Here is an 18,471-nt window from a genome sequence, read left to right on the forward strand (position 1 = left end):
GAAACTCAGCTTTTCAAGATACCAACCAATTAGATTTTAATGTCAACATGAGACACTATTCATAAACCAGTTTTGCTGATAATCTGATGTAAAAAGGATTTAAAAATGATAAATATTTTACATGTCTTAATGCATTTGAGAGAAACACACTACAGGTCCCTGTTAATTGCTCTTTATTTTGAATGATCCATCTGGAAACATACTGTATGTCTGTCCATACGCTAAAACCATTTGATTATTATATTGATCTATTTTTTTTTTATAAATGGATATAGTGACGCAGTCAAATGAAGGGTGTTGTGCTAAGAAGAAAAAAAAAGACAAAAGAAAAAGTGGAGGATTGTCATCTCCATTACCTCACAGCCAATTTGAGGCCGTGGGCTGATGATCCCAAAGTTACTTTAGACTATCACTCACTGTTTTTCTTCAGAGGAGAGTGCTTATCGATTTTGTCAACAGCCAATTGATTTTTCTTTCTCTCTTTCTTTCTCACTCTTTATCTTCCTTCATGACTTTCTCTTCAGACCTTGCTGTGGGAAATGTGTCCTGTGATAGCAAGTCTAACTCTTTGGGAGACAAAGATGCTAGCATTTATTTAAATTGTTCTCTACTGCCAATTCAAATATAAAGTCCTCACGATAAGAGAAACAACAGATGCTTCAAACTGAGGACATTTAGGGGAAAAGGCTGTCAGGATATTAGACGTGTTCCAAATGCCACCTATTCTGGAGGGAATTTATTTTCAAATATAAATTGGGTAAAACTTACCGAAAAGGGTCACCAGATCAAATTTTACTCAAAGTACAAATTTTCGTTGCCATTGCGTGATTAGTGGAGTGGATGTGGAGACAAAACAAAACAAAACGCCAGTCATGAATTAGAAGCACAGGACAAGGATTTGTGAAGAAAAATGTTGGAAGTTTTTAATAAAAGCCAAGAGGAGACTGGTTTTCCTTTGCTAAAGTAAGGAAACTTTGTTTCCTTTGCTCCTGCATTTCTCAGAGGCATACGCATGATGCATATGTCCTACCGTATGTCATCCGCCTGCAGGACTTCTGCGTTACGACAGTCAGCGGAAGTGAATAAAAAGTGTTTATTACATTTGAAATATGGATATTTATCTTACAAAAATGCATGGATTCGCTACAGGATTCCTTTATTCAACCCCCCCCCCCAAAAGCTGTGTGAGTGACGTTTTATTACAGATGCGCCCACTTTATTTCACATATTCTAAACTGTTGACAACAAACACCCACTTACCCCCATTGAAACCCACTTACCCCTAAAGGACAGGCTACTTTAAATTTTTGGTTGAACTAACCCTTAAAGTACATTTAACTCCCAAATTTCCATAAGAATTGATAATCAAGATTTAATCTAATTCAAATTCTACCAAAAAAAAGCCCTTTATTTCTTCCCATTTTCAGGTGGAATATGACCCTGACAGTTTTCTTGAGATGTACTATAAGTTTGAGTGCTTGCTAGTTTCCCAAAAGCAGAATACAAGATGTCTTTCGTGCACTGGAGCCTGACATTATTTATACAGTCCTTGATTCTGCATTGTCCCAGAGCAAATCAAGCACATTCAGATCTGGAGTGGAAAAATCTGCTTCTTTTCTGGAGAAATCTGCTTCCCTGAAAGTTGTCAATCAGTTGCCAGGTGTTTGTTGTGTTGTGAGCAAAAGCTGTAATTACTGTACAAGTCTCTGAATGGAGAATTCTTCCACCACATCTGTCTACCAATTATTCCCAGTAAATGTTGGTTCGAGGAGGAAGCTTCTTTCACATCTCGAAAACTGACATTCCCAAATCTGGTGCTTGTGCTCTGTTGTTGACGCATGCAGTTTTAGTCCTGCTGTATAGAGGCATCGCTCTTTCTCTTGGCAGGAGGCTGTTAATCTTGTCGAAAAGCTGAGGAGCCTGATTGTCCACCCCTGACAGCTTTCACTGGAGTTTGGAGCTGTATTTATAAAGTCATGACCAGAAGACGAAATACTCGTTTCTGTTATTCTAACACAGTCCATCATGATGCTGCACAGATGTAAATTGCTCACAATATTCTTAAAATAAGATTTTAGAGGATAAGCAATTTGGTCAGTGTGCATAAATTCAAACCTCATTAAGCAACATACTTTTTGGAGTATTTTCGTTCTGCTCATTTGGTTCCATGCTATCCTTGACAATCAAATAAATCCACCGCTGAGCTGGATTGCTTTAACAATGTCAAGTTCAAAATGTCTTCCAAGAATGATCAAATGGCAAGTTGTGAATGCCAGCAGCTCCTGTTTTTAACTAAATTGGCTGATTACTCTCACTAGAGCCATCTCTCTGTGAGAGAAGATTGTTAATCCTGTGTGACCAGCAGACATAAAGGTCTCCAGCCAATTGATCAAAGAGCGTCAAATAACAGACTGAAACTTTTCGTCATTTTCACTTCTCGCCTGTTGTGTTTCCTCATTGCTCTTGGAAGATATTGAACTGTAAAGCACATGGCTGTTTCGAATCATGTCAGCTCAGTCCATTCGAAAGTTTAATAAGGAGAAAGTTTAATAAATTAATGGTTATCTCAAGATTTAAATTCTGTGAGTTACAAATGTAATGTATAAGTACATTTAGTTTTCTTGTGTGTTTTTGTCTGCACAGTGCCATCATGGGCCATCGTCGCCATTGCATTTGTTGCTGTTGTACTAGTTGTTTCCTGCTGCTTCTGCATCTGCAAAAAGTGGATATTCAAGAAGAAGAACAAGAAAAAGGGCAAAGATAAGGGCAAGAATGCAATCAACATGAAGGACGTCAATGACGGTATCAAAACCGAGGTAAAAAAAAAAATGTGCTGTTTGATTAGCCTTGTTCTTTAGTCATCAGAGGTTGCATGAAATATTTATTTCCTCAAGTATTATTGTATTAATGCATGATGCAAATTAAGAATGTTCATAAGACAACTCTAGATGGAGTCATCTGTTGATGATGTTGTTTCACAGCTGACTTTAATTGCAGGACTGCAAAACCTGGGTTTTGCTACTGGTTCATTAAAGTATTCTGTTTTTTTCTGTTTTTAGCTTAAATCACTTTGTAGGGTTGCATACTGTATGTGCTATGAAGTGGTATCAACCCAGAGAAATGACAGTATATAATGGAAACAATAGGAGAAAGAAAATTAATGCAACACGTTAGTTCTCACAAACCCACAAATTATATGGAACACTGGCACTTTAACCCTAGTTAGCATGCTAATTGCATTAACATGCTCGCAATAGTACATTTCTACCAGAATAATTGAAAAAGTCAGCTTAATTCGCGGTGTAAGGATGCTGGCTTTGAGACCATGCCAAGACCACTCAGATCCCAAATTAGAGACATTGATTTTCAAGCACAAAGCACAGTGAAGAGGAACAGACACAGATAATTAACAACACTCTTTAAAAGCCCAGTGTGCAAATTCAGAATGTCACAGTTTATCAGCCTCAAACCAAATGCAAACAGATATACTATAGCTGCTATATGATGTTTACCCAATAACATTGTGTAATAGTAATTTCAAAATAGAAATAAGAAATGGCTACAGCCATTGAAATCTATATAATCTATATTTTGCAACACAACCCTTCTGAATGAAACAAACTGTGGTTAACTGGTCTCGAAACTGTACCAAGCTGGTTAGTTTTAGAGGGGTTTGGGTCACTTGTCAACTGGTCTGTCAGCTGGAAGATCATCTGAAGACCTTCTTGGTCAGGTTAGGAGACCAGCTAAACCAGCTAAGGCTAACACACTAACTAATTTAACCTGTTGTTTTTAGCAACACCTAAATATAGATTGTAATACCCATGCTAATTGGATAAAAATGAGAGGTTAATGAATCGTCACTCTTACTTAGCCAATTAGTGCAGGTACTGAGAATGATACACAACAATCAGGATGATATGCCGGAGTACAAAGTCATTTACAACAAACAACTTTAGTTGTATGGTTAACAGATGGAGCTTTGAGCTTCTCAGCAGTCATTTCTCCTGGTGTGCCCAGACTCATGTAGTCACCTTTGTGTGTGGTTGTTTTAATTTGTGTCTCTTCCTTCCATGTCCTCCTTATCTATGTTTTGTCTGATGACTTTGCGGGATTGCCACTGGCGGTAGGTTCCCAATTGCTGTTGGATCTTCTATAGCTTGCTGCAATGACTTTTAATAGCCTCTTGACAACAGGTTTATTCTAGTAAAATATGATACTATGCATACAGTACATGTACATCTACAATATATATATATATATATATATATATATATAAGTGTGTGTGTGTGTGTGTGTGTGTGTGTGTGTGTGTGTGTGTAAGTCTACATATACACATATATATGAAGTGAAAAAATGGATTTGGGTACGCAAGGTTGAACCACATTGATTTCTCCTTCTTATTTGAGGTCCTAAACAGAAGATTATAATTTCTCCAGTGTAAAAAAAAAAAAAAAAAATAGACTGTCAAAGTACGGACTGCCCTTGGCCATATTATTAGTACTAATCTGGGCAGGGTTGCACCAGCCATTCGTAGGTTCTTACTTAAATTACATTAGAATGTTAGACCCACACTAGAAGCTTAGTAACTACTAGCTAGTGTGTAGTTAAATCGATACATTATTTGGTTGCACCAGTTGTTCGTAATGCAGGACTTAGCTAATAGTTTGTAAGCTCTCTCTGTAAAATAATGTGTAGTCGCACGTAATGTTTACCCTTAATGATCCAATAGAAGCCTTCAAATATGTGAGCAGAACTTGTTTAAATGCTGTGAATCTCAATTTTTCTTTCATTCTGACTTCTGTTTTCTCATGTAGCTAACGGTAAAAATAATCAATTAATCATTCATGAAGGTTAGAGCTAAACTCTGCACCACATTGGCCCTCCAGGGCAAGATTTGAATAACGCTGGTCTATAGGTAAGCCATCATATATGTCTAAAGGATTGGTATTTTATTCCAACAGTTACTCCTGACTGGACGCTTCCATAAATATTAAGTTTATACGTAGTTACGTTTCAACTAAGTTTAATGGTCCAAAGAAAAAATATTTAGTAGTGCGTAACTTATTTGCGTCGAAACTAGGCTAAATTGTAATTTGCATACAGCTGGTGCAACTGGCCCCTGATCCACTAGAAATTAAAATTGAAAAATGTCCTGGAGGAGAACAGCACCCCCCTCATTAGCAGGACAAATTTGTTCAAGAAGCAATTTTCGAACATGAGGACCAGACTGATCTTCATTTGGATGACATGTTTTTTAAGAACACTTTTGCCAGTCAGATGGAAAGGGTATCAATAAAGGACACTCACAGCTGCATACTAACTGGATTTTAACTGGTTCAATGAAAGTTAATATTAAGCGAGATTTAAAAGCGTGTTTTTTAGTGAATAATGGCTTATTATTTCATCACAGTGCTGTCATGTGACTCTCAATATAGTGTCTGAGTCCTATGGACCACTGTTGTGGTGTTTTGTTTTAGTCAGTTTTTGACTTTACCAGCCTTTAATTCCCATCCACTTTCATTATACGGAAAAGAGCAGCTCATGTGTCCTGCTAAACATCTCCTTTTGCTTTCTGCTGGAAAAATAAAGTTATTTGGGTTTGGAACAACAACAACATGAGGGTGAATAAATAATTTCTGGATGAACTATGTCTTTAAATGCACCACAAGACTTAACAAGCAACCCAAAGTGCTTGTTGAATTGTGAAAATAGTCTGGTACTCCTAAGGAGACATGAGAGTCAAGAAATCAATTTTGTTCAGCCTTTTGCTTTCACACTTGTTACCCAACAACTAATAAGACTCTGTACACATTATATCCCTCCCACAAACACCTTCTGCTGGCATGATGCTTACAGCTTCCATGAACGTGGTTTTTATCAGCAATAGCTAAGGGTCATGACAATGCCACTGTGTGTGGAAGATCACATCACAGAGAATGAGGGTCAATATACGAGCACTCTTCTTGAGAACCTGAATGCCCTGCATGCTTTACCGATGAGTAAGACTGCCCTTTCAGAAGGCAACTATTTCACAGTGAATGAACTGAGAGCTGAGTTTGCCTCGAAAATTGCATGCTTTCCAGCGACAACAAACCTCCCTCGACATCCCCTTAACACTGCCACCGTCTTAAACTCAGGCTAGCTAGGGAGCTAATGCCGCACCATCCACAACATTTACCCACTGATTCGTTGATGCCAGAGAATGTTCTGCCTGAAATAACATAAAGGACAATGTATTGTACAATTTATTTCTTAAGAACATCTGTCTGCTCATCTTGTCTAGGGTTGGGTGGTATGACAAGCAACTGTACATGTCATTTTTTTATCACAGTACCGGTATGTATATATGTATATGTTTTTTTATTATTATTATTATTAGTGCTGGGCGATATATCTAACTGATGAATCGCCTTCGATAATGAACGTGATATTGCGTAGCTTGTCAGTGATCTACGGCTCTGTCTATTAAATGCTGCTCCATTTGAAAGCAGGTGATGGTGATTTAGCACTAATCACTGAACCAGATTTACTGACTAGATGTGCATGATCATATCATTAGATATATCGGTCAGCGCTAATTATTATTATTATACATTTTTGTTAGTAGTTTTTTGTGGGGGGTATTTTATTTTTTTACAAATTTTGACAGCATCATACGTTGATTATTAGGAAGATTTTCATAACAAATGATTTATACATCTGACAACTGTGCAGAAACTTTTCATAATCCTAACGTGGGCTTAAATATATAATATAATATAAATACCACTGATTGGAAGAGCCAAGTTCTAAGCCATTGTAAAATAGCCATAACCAGAACCATATGTGCAGCCAATACCACCCAGCCCTAGCCTTTCCTTTCCCACCAATCTAAATTGCTTGCACTCATTCAGTTCATCTTCTTGCAACTATTTTCACAATAGCAGATCATAGGAGAGAAGGGGGTTCACAGCCCAAGTCTAGTGCATCACTGAGCATGTCATGGTCTTAATTGCTGTGGTGTTTTAGAGCTTGCTCCCCCCCTAATAGAGGTGCGGTTGAAGAGCAGGCTGGTCCAGGGCGGGCCCGGCGCTCTGGCGAGGGCAATCGGGCAGCGCCAGCGTTGGGCCGAAAGGACTGACTGTTAGTGGGTGTCTCCTTCAGGCCTTGAAGGATGAGGATGATGCGGAAACAGGGCTGACGGATACAGAGAAAGAAGTGGAGCCTAAGGAAGAAGAGAAACTTGGCAAATTACAGTATTCCTTGGATTACAATTTCACAGAGAATACGGTAAGGAGCTGTCTCCGAATCACCGTCACTGTGTGTGGTGTTTAGTGAGGTCTTCTTCGTAAGTACAGTGTGTTTGTCTGTCAAATTGTAACCAGCTCCAATTAAATAACGCTCATTCCTCTATGCTTTAAGGTTATTCAGCGTGTCTCTTTAGCATAATTGAATGATCACTGTAAAATCTGTGTTTAAAAAATACATACTGTAAATGTGAAGATAGATTACACTTTGAGAGTACGAATCACTTTTCAGAGTAATTTTTATCAGTGTGCTCTATTATTATGTGCTATCTATGAAAGCCAGATAAATTCAGACTTAGCATTTATAAAATAATGCCCTTCATCCTGTAAACTCACCATAGCTGTGAATGTCAACAGCACATCACAGTAGTTAGATTTGAGTTTGAATTGGATTACTTCCATTCTGACTGAGAGAGGGTGCTGGCTTGTCTTCAACTCTGAGGCTAAGCCGAAATTCATTGGGCGCCTCTTACAAGCGGTTGAGCTTGAAAGACGAGCGAATGCCAGAATAGATACACTTCCTTTTGTCAGATCCTGGGTGACAGATAATTGAAGCTGTGCATAGTCTCATGCTGAGACTGAGCAGAAAAAAAGATAAAAACCTGAAAAAGCCAGATTATCCACAGTCACACACACACAAATTACATCTTTTATAAGCACCGCCATTCAATTCAGCCTTTTCATTGTATGCCAGCAATATATGTGTATTGAGATGACAAAATGACTGCAAATGACCGGCAATGCTTTAAATTTATGGCATAATAGAGTTTTAAGAACAAAAAATGAGATGTTCAAGATACTGCATTTGTTCTATTCTTTTGCCGTGTAACAAAATATTTCAGATATCTGTTTACGTTTACTGAAGTATTCATAGGAGGTATAAGAATGTGAGGATAAAATGTAGCATGAAAACAAAAGAGCAAATTCACTCAACAATTGTGTCATTTTTTGTGCTCTTTATTTTAGCAAAAAAACCCTACAACATGTTTTCTAACCACCTGCAAAAAAGCAGAAGATGCAAAGAAAAAAGAAAAGAGCAGGTGATGCAAAGAAATCCACATCAACCTGACCCAGATACAACCCACAGACTCACTCATACCCATAGACACAAGTGTATCTCCACCCTTCGTGCCGACAGGAAATCTATGTGCTTCTTTCCCGTCTGCCTTTAAATCAAGCTGAGTATCGCTTCAGGGAGACTCAGAGGACTGGGAGATTTTTCTTCAACTCTTGTCCTTTCTAAAGGGGAAAGGTTCCAGTTAGCTCAGCTAAACTCTGGGTTTGTTTAGAGGCAATCTGGACCTTTCCAACCCTACTGAGCAAGGGTAAAAATAGAAAAGTACAAAACATGGCATTCACAAGACCACACAGCACAATATCTCAGAATCCAGGGCGGCTCCTTGGGGAGACAGAGAGACAGGATGCAGATAAGGGCGATATTATTAATGAGGATAGAAAAAAAGATATGCCTTGAACTGTGAATCCACACGTTCACTGATGTGGATCATTGCAATCGTGGCCTGTTTTCTAATACATTCCAGGTATTTTAAGGACAGGAACCCCTCTTTGTTCATGCCGAATAACAAACCCCCCTATGAAAATGGTTTTCTCTGAAAAACATTGCAGCAGTAATTAAAGATTACAGCTGAAAGCCTTCCTCAGATGAGAGATCGTGAGCACTGCACCCACTGAGGTGAAATGATACAGCTGAATCTTCCTCCAGCATGTCCTGCATCAGTCTGATTCTTCAGCCAGTGTGAAGTTTTTGTATCCTGCAGAGCGACTGAAGGTTATTAAGGTCAAAGTCTCATCGAAACAATGGCCAAAACAATCAGAGACAGATCCACCCTGACTCATACTGCTGCTGTCGTCCAGATCTATTCTAACTCACAGATCTATTCTAACTCACAGCAAGGAGCTGCTTACAAAAGACTTCTCGTTTAAACTCAAAGATGGCATCACATGTGTTTCACAAACTTCCAGTGAGACTGACAGCAATGCCACTGACACATACATTGCATAATTGGGACTAAATGTGCAGTGACATTTGCAACATTTTGCAAGCACAAATTGTGCATTGCCTATTGTCTATAGAACTGTATAGTGATGTGTGAAGCACACCTCACAGAGAAGTCACTTTTCAAACCAAGCGGCTTTCTATTGTTTAACGCTACAAATTTAGGTGACCAGTATGAACCTGCTGTGAAATCTGCTTGGGGGAATCTTTTGACCTCACACAAATCTCCACGTTATGCAGATTCCTCTTGAAATGAATTGATTTCACCTGACAAAATTCAGTGAACAATGGCAACCACAACTTTAGGTCAACGTGATGAACAATACTCAATTTACTGTGAGTCTGATGTCACGTGTCATTGTTTTCATGTCCAAACACTCCATTAGATCACTAAAACAAACAAAAAATGGTGCTAATATACATTTACAGCTTGTTGTAATACTACTGAAAAATCATGATTCTAACTTTTATTTCCATACCGAATTAAATTCATACCGAAATACGGGGATTCATCTATTCTGAAACAATAAATTACTGGTGTCAGGAACACTGTGAGTTCAGAGACTGTAGTGTACATCGTGAGTTTTTAAAAGCTCAGCTTAAATGTGTGCTATAAATAAATTAATTAGTTGAGATAGAATTCTCAATTGTAATGGAGTTGGAGGCTTGGAACCAGAAACATTATTAGATATGTCACAACAATAGCATTAATATCAAATACCTTAAAAGAAGTGTTACAATTGTAACACAATAAGTATTCTCAAGTATGAAATGCTAAAGACTGGATTCAGTATATAATACAATTCCACAGTTCCCACAAAGTTAATGGTCATATTTCAGCATAGCTGACAAAAGATAACTTTTTGAATGCAGTGATTATAGGAGCGATGGGCATTATTTGTGGAGCATTTTCTATTCTGCAACAGTTTCTTTCAAAATACAGATGTTTATCTTTTTTAGTCCTGTTTGGTTATGTCTGTGTTAGTGCAGTGTTTGTGGGGGTGTTACTTTCTTGAAGCCAGAATGTTTTTTTTTTCTTTTTCTTTTTCTTTTTCTTCATTCAAGACTACAATGTAAAGCAATAAAACTGTCCAGACCTGAAACCCACCACCATTTAATGAAAAAAAAAAAAAAAATCAAACATTGATACAGCCTGACAGGATATTAAAATCTTTATAGTTCATTTGTCAAAAAAATAAAAAATAAAAACACAGTCACAGGATTCTCTGATGGCCCCCATCTAAACCAGAAACACGGATAAAGCTCGTCACTGACTGCAATCCTTCCCGTGGCAGCACAACTGAAGTGTGACAGCTGGTTGGAGTGAGAGAGAAGGTGAGAGGAGAGAGAGAGCTCTACACTCGAGTGCCTGTGTTGACACAGAGATGGGGCGTTTTATGGGAAGCTGATGGGAGCTTGATTGACTAACTCAAGGACCCATGAGGCCATGCAGGGGATATGGTGACTGGCAGGTCAATCAGGACCTCAGCCCAGCCAGCCGGCCAATCAATTATCAGAGCCAATGGGGAGATAGGATAAGCAGTGCCACGCTTGACATAGCCTGACCCCATCGCCTCTTTAATGTTGGGACTGTTTAAAGATTAATGCAGCCTGGGCCTGAAGGACACACCTAATTTACTAATTTTGGGAGTAAAAGTTCTCAAAAAGTGAAGACGCATCCACCAAACCTTGGAAAAAAATCGGTGGAGAAAAATCGAGCATCGCGTTAGTTCAGTCAGGTCACGTTAGTCACGCTTGCATCAGCTGACAGTCAGCTGTTCCTGACGTGTACCAATCAAGTCTTGACACCTATCACCTGCGGTCTATTTAAATTCCCATTCTCCAGTGTCTCTTCCTTCGCATTGCTGCCTGCAATTAACTCCCTCCTCCAACCCCAACTCCACCAACTGAACCAGTAATCCGATCTAACTTTGTTTTTTCTTTACAGTCTCTTCATTGAAAGCAGTGGCTCACATTTTGTTTACAACTCACGTAATTGTGAATTGTAATTATATATATGCTTATGGTTCTGTTCTGTACCCCAGGGGGGTTTGTTGCTGCTCTCACCGCTCTGTCCAAGCATGGCTGCATGGACAGGCGTGTGGAGTGTTGCCCAGAACATAACCATACCGCCAACACTAACTGTATGCAATTATAATCATCATAAATGTACTTGATGGAAGTGGTCCTGATTGAAAACCTTGTTTGTTGAGACTACCAATGTGAAATGAAAATCGCACCTATTATTTGAAAGTAGTGTCGTTTTAGTATTACTTCTATTAATATTTACAATACTAATATTTCATGTTTTTGTTATTTATTTTTTATTAATTTTAGCACTTCAGCTTATTTCAGATAGTTTCAAAGGCAAAATTTCTAATACTTAACATTTTCCTCTGATATGTTAATGTCAACTTTATTACAATAACAAAATGTTTTTTAATAGTTTTAGTTAACAATAATCACACTGTTTGACAGCTTGAAACCACTACAGTGAACTCCTACAGAATGGTGGTGGGGTGATGGTTCAGACAAAGACTACTCTCCTCTTCAATTTTCTTCCAAAATTTTTGCACGTTGAAAAATAAATATGACCTCACGTCGTGTCAATCATGTTTACACACTGCCTTACACAACTTTCGTCCATCATAAAAAAAATAAAAAAAATGAATACGAAAACATGTCTGACTCTGTGTGCAAAGACCTTTACTCGGGATCTCTTTAACTTTGACTTTTGACCCTTCACAGCTCATAGTGGGGATCATCCAAGCAGCAGAGCTCCCTGCCATGGATATGGGTGGCACTTCTGACCCCTATGTAAAGGTCTACCTTCTTCCAGACAAGAAGAAGAAATTTGAGACCAAAGTGCACCGGAAGACGTTGAATCCTGTTTTCAATGAGCAATTCACCTTTAAGGTAGGTCACAAACCTAACAACGTTTTATTATAACAAGCAATTTCTCATTGGATCCATGCGTTTGCATTCTACTCATACAGTTTACCAAGTTATTTGTGACTACTTCCTCTGGCATATTAACAAGACAGTAAGTGACATGAGGCGTTGGAGTAATTACATGTAAACATGCAGATGGACTCCTGCAGGTGTCTGTCATCCGGAAAGTAGTATAATTTCTATTTTGAATGTTCAGTAGAGCTTTCCAGTTCGTTTTTATGAGACATCATGCAGCTAGAAAGACCTTTTTGTGTAATTACCGCAGTCAGACCTCTACCTCTTTTAAATTGCTAAGTGAAGTGTTGAATTCTTAAAAGAATTGCAAAAATATAACTAATTCAGGCAAGGTGGGTAAAGGACTGTTTGTGTGTTTGGCTCTTGTTTAGCCTAGCACAGTTTCTTCTATGACAAGGTACCTTGAATACAAGATGCCAACATCGAGAGATATCAGAAGTGCCTTCATTATTGAAATGAAGAAACTTGAGAGCTGGTGTGTGTGATAGCGTCAAGGACAAAATAGCAACCCTTGGGTCTTATCTCTTTCCCGGCCAATCAAGCAGTTTGTCGCCATGTTTGAACAAGTCCTTCGGGATAGTGAGTTTTGTCTGAAAAACAGCTCAATTGTAGGTAATCAAGAATCAAATCTCTATCTCTTTGTCTTGCGCGCACACAATTGTCTTATAGTTTCATCCCAGCATCTCAGCGTTAGAGTCCTATAACTGTAATTGAGAGAGATTAGACCGATAGGTATGCATGCAATGTATTTCACACCCTTCTTATCCTGCAGGTTCCCTACATTGAGCTTGGAGGGAAAACTCTGATGATGACGGTATATGATTTTGACCGCTTCTCCAAACATGACGCCATTGGAGACGTGAAGGTGCCCATGAATAAGGTCGACTTTAGTCATGTGACTGAAGAGTGGAGGGACCTCCAGAGCGCTGAGAAAGAAGAGGTAAAAAGCTAACATGGGTGGCAATAACCTGTTTTCTGGTAATGTGATTAAATATTAGCATTTGAGCGCATATTCCAACTTTATTGCCTGACCTTCTTGAGCACAAGTGGAAAGTTTGCCAGTTGAGTTGTTCACTAGTAGTGATTCAGTCCATTGGAAACAAACAAACAAACAAAAAAAACTTTCATTCACATTCAGATTTGTTTGCTTATCTGGATAAGATAACACTTTAGTGGAGATAACACTACCAGTTGGTAGCAACTCGTAAGTGAATGAGTCAAAATCGTTTTGGTTTTAGTTTTTCTAGACAAACATCCCCCATTTGGAGATCCTGTTTGTGTAAAATGAAAGAGTTTGTATTAGGCTACTCAAATGATACTTCTTCACAGATTTTGAACATAGTACAATATATACATTTTTATTTAAAAATAAATGTAACTTTTTTTTTTAAATGAGAAACAAATGTGCACCTTTACAAGATTTGGTAAAAACACTCAAATTCTGTACACAATCAAAACTAGATTCTATACTCCACTGCGAAATGCAGACGAATGGCAATTGGCATGTTCTTCAGGTTCGTCAGCTGCATGGAAATTTACTCACTGTACAAGTGCAAGACTTGAGGGCTATCCATCTTCAATGGAAATGTCCATTAATCAGCTGGGTTGTGCCACAATTTTATTAATAAAAAATTGTGACTTTCCGAGAAATGGTTTGGGAGATTCAATTTTCATGGTAAATGTCATGGAATATAGCATTTAAGCCGTGGTTTTTGTGGGAATCTTGTTTTTGTGCCACGGTTCCTTGGTGTAAAGGTTAATTATGGCGCTGTCAAAAGCCTGCTGAGTGCAGAGAGATGACGGCTATCTACATACGTTGAAGGTTGCTCTTTGAGTTTGTGCAGCTGTTACACTCCATATCTGATGAGCTAGCGGAGCACTTCAAACACCGCTTGTGAAAGCTGTAGAGTATTGACTTTTATCAAAGAATCTCTAGAGTGGTTTCCTGAGGTTGGCACTTTAAGTGCCTGTAAAAAACTAAATGAAAATCGACTACAAAATGCCATAGCGTCTCGCAATTCCATCCAATCTTTCCTCTACACAACTGAAAAAAAAAGAAAAAGAGGAAAAATAAATCTTGGCATTTGATTCAACTTATTTACTGTGTAGGACTCATTTAATTAAACTCCAGTATGAAATGTTATTTTTCCATTCTGATGACCTCTTAATTGAGAGAAAATTGATTGTGTGGAATGGCATCAGCCAGCTGAATGGTAAGTTATGTAACCTTTTCCCCCTTCCTGTTGTTTTCTATATGTCACATATGTTTTTGTCCATGTTTATTAGAATGGCTCCTGAAATATAAATGGAATATGTGTTTCAATGCGTTTTAATGCGTTTAAAATTGGAGCTACATTTGTGGAAAATTAATCCAATTTAATGCTATGCTCCTCAATTGATTTTCTCTTTAATAAATCTGAACAGGTTTTTAGGTTCATTTTTTTCTGTTTACCTTGTCAATGATGTCCCTGATTGAAATTTTCTCTGCCACTCACAGCAAGAGAAGCTGGGTGACATCTGTTTCTCTCTACGGTATGTGCCCACTGCTGGCAAACTGACCGTGGTCGTTCTGGAGGCCAAGAACCTGAAGAAGATGGATGTCGGTGGCCTGTCAGGTGAGTCCAGTTACTGAGTCACACTGTCAGCTGGACTCATATATTATGATAAAGGAGAAAACTGAGCTCACACTCGAAGAGAAAAAAAACAACAACTCAGTTTTATCCAGAAGAACTGATCAAAATATATGAAATTCACTTACTGATAATTATTTGTATGGTGTTGTAATGTAAATCAGTAAGAACACTATAGCAGACTACTTACATAAAATGCATGTAAATCAGTTGTCACATTAAATTTCCCCTTAGTATGTTTTAGTAAGATGATATTAAACAATATATATATATACAATTTTCAGCTGAATACTCTTAAGAAAGATGCATTATGTGTTGCAAATGCTCTTTTCATGTTGTCCTTAACAGTGTTTCAAAACCCTTTCATTTTCTCATAGCTCCACAAGGTTGTCTGTATGTAAATGTAAAATCATTTTTAATATATCTTTCACTTTTAAAATCGTGTAATGCGTATACAGTCATTCGCAGCTACAAATCCCAAGGCCGTAGAAATGTGGCTTGAAATGATCCGACACTTTTCGAACCCATGGCTGTGCGGAGAGCTGCGCTTTATCAGCCAAAGTAATATTCGGCTCTGGTGAATACATGAATACATTTTCGCTGAGTAAATTTACAGCTCGGCATTCAGAAATCAGTCCTCATCTGTGCCATAACCACTTATGAATAACAACCCTGGTCTCATCCAGCCATACTTGCCCACCTCCCTGACCAGTTCTCTCGCTCCTGCTCCTGCTCCTGCTCCGTCTCGCCCTGCTGTCAGACAGGCCATCAGTACCAGACCCACCTGCTGGGAGATGAGAGGCCTGACGTTTCCTTCTCACTCAGAGAGAGAACAACAGCTATTAGCAGCACAGCCTAGAACAAACTTTCTCGCTCTCTCCGGTCCATTAGCAATCCAGATTAAAGCTGGCTATAAACTGTCAGGTATGTTTCATCAGGTACTTCAACACGCTGCTGATATTAAAACCATTAACAGTTCTATTTAGTGGTTCACGTTAAGAGGACTATAGTTTTCACGATGTGATAACTACAAGCCTCAAACCTCCTATCGCATTTCATCGTTGGGCTTGTTGAATTGGTCGTTTGCCAGATCAATCAGAACCTGTGCGAAAATTTTGCAGTTAAGGGTGCTTTCACCATCAATTACTTGCCAGTTTTTGCCAGACTCTGACAGTTTGTATTGTGGAATAAACCGTTTTAACAAAGCGCTCAGTGTTTCCACTGATTTTACTGGAAGAGCATCTCTGTCCCTGCATTCGCTCTCACTGTTTTTCTTCTCATTCCAAGTTGGTGAAAATGGCTCAGATTTAATTGTTGTTACAGGGAGAGTTGTTCTCCCAAAGGAATCACTTCAGAGCATGTCCAAAGAGCTGTCACATGATTAGAAACAATAGGCCTGCATGGATCATGCCAATAATTAGTGACTGTTTCCATTGTGATTCAGCTACAGGGAGGACGACTCATCAGAACACTATAATTTATCCTTTTCTCTATTCAAACCCTGTTTACTCTTTGTAATCGCACAAGATGTGGTTGTTGAAGCTAAAATAAATGTAATTTTAATTAATTCAGAAGAGCAGTGCTTGCCAATTTCCGTATTTTTCCTCATTATGCTTTTAGGTCTATATTTGTGGTTTAGATTATTAAATGAAAATACATATAATGCATTGGCAGAAGAGTGCATTGCACATGTCATGCAATGTGTTCTGTGATTCAGACTGTCATCTGAATGTCATTGGAATTAGATTAAAATATCAAATCCAGTGCCATTAATAAAAAATAAAAAAAACATATACCTATATATTATTCTGCTGGACACCCGTGGAGCTGACTTTAAAAAAGACATTACAAGAAAAGGCTATGGAATCATTTGCATTGTTTGCAGCTGCCACTTGTTTTAATATTTTTTATGCAATGCAATGAAAATTTTACATATATTAAGTTTAGTAATAAGATATTTTGAGGGGCCACTGTATGACTGCGGAAAGACTGTTTTCCACATATTCATATATCATATATGTATTTCATATATTTAAACAAAACAATGGTAAAGTCAGTGTTATTTTAATATTATAAACATGCTATTAACGTTTTTGTTGAAATCTTCAATTATATTGTTATATTTAGATTTATCATTTAAATTTTAGTCTTAGTCATGTTATGTGCTTTTGCCATTTTTCTCTTTTCTTATTCAACTTAAATTGTTTACATTTTAGTTAGTTTGGATGCAAAGGTATTATTTCTCATTTTAAAAAGTTTTTTTAGTTGTAGTTTTACGTCTAATTTTTATAGTTTATAGTATAGGCTTAAAAAAAAAAAGGTACCCAGGTACTATGATATAAAAGACTATTCTTTGTATTTGTTTATGCATTTTAACATAATAGGGGTTGAAATCGGCACTATAACCTTTTTTGTATATATAAATCAGTCTTTATATAGGTGAGGGTGAATGCAGTACATGCAGTCCACCATTGGGAGACAACTATGAGTCCCTAGACCATACAGTGACTGAATGCCAGAGCCAATGAAAACATACCACATCAGAGACAATGGGCATTTTTATTTTCACTTGGATTTTCAGTCAAGATGAGCTTCTCAAGTGACTATATGAGCCATAAACACAAGTCATTACAAGGACTGCCAACTCCTTGAACCACAAACTTCTGGCTTGGCTTCTGTGTGAGTGTAGATTACCACAGATTTCTTTAACAACCTCAAACCTCAGGCACTGTGTTGCCAAGCAACCAGGAAAAAGCATCACCTTTAATAGTGTTAGACCCAGGGAAGTTCTGTTTAAGTTCAACATCATAAACAGCCATATTGCATGTTTTCACCTTATTAAAAGTAGATGGAGCAAGGGGCCAGAGCTGTGAAGATCTTGTAGTGTTAGTGTAAGTTCAACAGGAGGTGCTGTAATGCTCTATTATGAGAAATCTTTGCATCTCATATAGACTGAATAAAATGTTTTAGCAGGCATTCCACATGTGATCCCACTGTCAGACTGTGAAGCTTCATGGACGCATACTCAGTGGATTGAATGAAAGACTCCCACCATGACTTAAATGAATGCTGTAAATCAAAATGTTTTAAATGTTTTGTCATTAACATTAAACATGATCTGTTACATTCCTTATATAAGTGCACCCTCAGCTTATGAGATGTGAGAGCTATACTTTCAAAAACTGCATGCCACAGATTTTGTGCTGCCCTGCTCCTAATATGGTATGGGTACAGAGTTTAGGATGCCTTCTACATGTATGTTATACTGATTTGAAGAAAGGTGAGTCTGAATCAGTAGTTGGTGAGGTAAACAGATAATGAGAGATGCATGATGGGAACATAATATAGATGCTGGAAATGATAGATAAGATGGATAGTATTTTAAGGCCCTGGCAAAGATTGATGTGCCTGAATGGCAGTAATGTAACAGGGAAGATTTTTCAGGGCACACACCTGTCATGTGTCAATAAAAGCTTGTACTATCCTAACACGAACCACAAGAGATCTGTTCTGTGGTAGAGCTTCAGTCTGGGGTTGCAGGCGTCGCATGCAGTGTTATTTTGTGATA

At 38.1% G+C, this 18,471-nt stretch overlaps 1 protein-coding gene across 3 annotated transcripts in view; it reads left to right on the forward strand.

Annotated features, from left to right (window-relative positions):
• Nucleotides 1-18,471, forward strand: part of LOC132099017 (synaptotagmin-1-like) — a 196,278-nt gene that overhangs the window by 171,274 nt on the left and 6,533 nt on the right. For 2 of the 3 annotated variants that reach the window (XM_059505377.1, XM_059505378.1), the window contains 5 exons: nucleotides 2,644-2,816; nucleotides 7,147-7,272; nucleotides 12,055-12,222; nucleotides 13,046-13,213; nucleotides 14,771-14,888. In XM_059505377.1, the coding sequence (XP_059361360.1) occupies nucleotides 2,644-2,816; nucleotides 7,147-7,272; nucleotides 12,055-12,222; nucleotides 13,046-13,213; nucleotides 14,771-14,888 (753 nt within the window). The remainder of the gene's footprint in view (nucleotides 1-2,643; nucleotides 2,817-7,146; nucleotides 7,273-12,054; nucleotides 12,223-13,045; nucleotides 13,214-14,770; nucleotides 14,889-18,471) is intronic. The other variant, XM_059505379.1, reaches the window with a different exon arrangement.

Source organism: Carassius carassius, chromosome 22 (assembly GCF_963082965.1).
Source record: "Carassius carassius chromosome 22, fCarCar2.1, whole genome shotgun sequence".
NCBI classification, from domain to species: domain Eukaryota; kingdom Metazoa; phylum Chordata; class Actinopteri; order Cypriniformes; family Cyprinidae; genus Carassius; species Carassius carassius.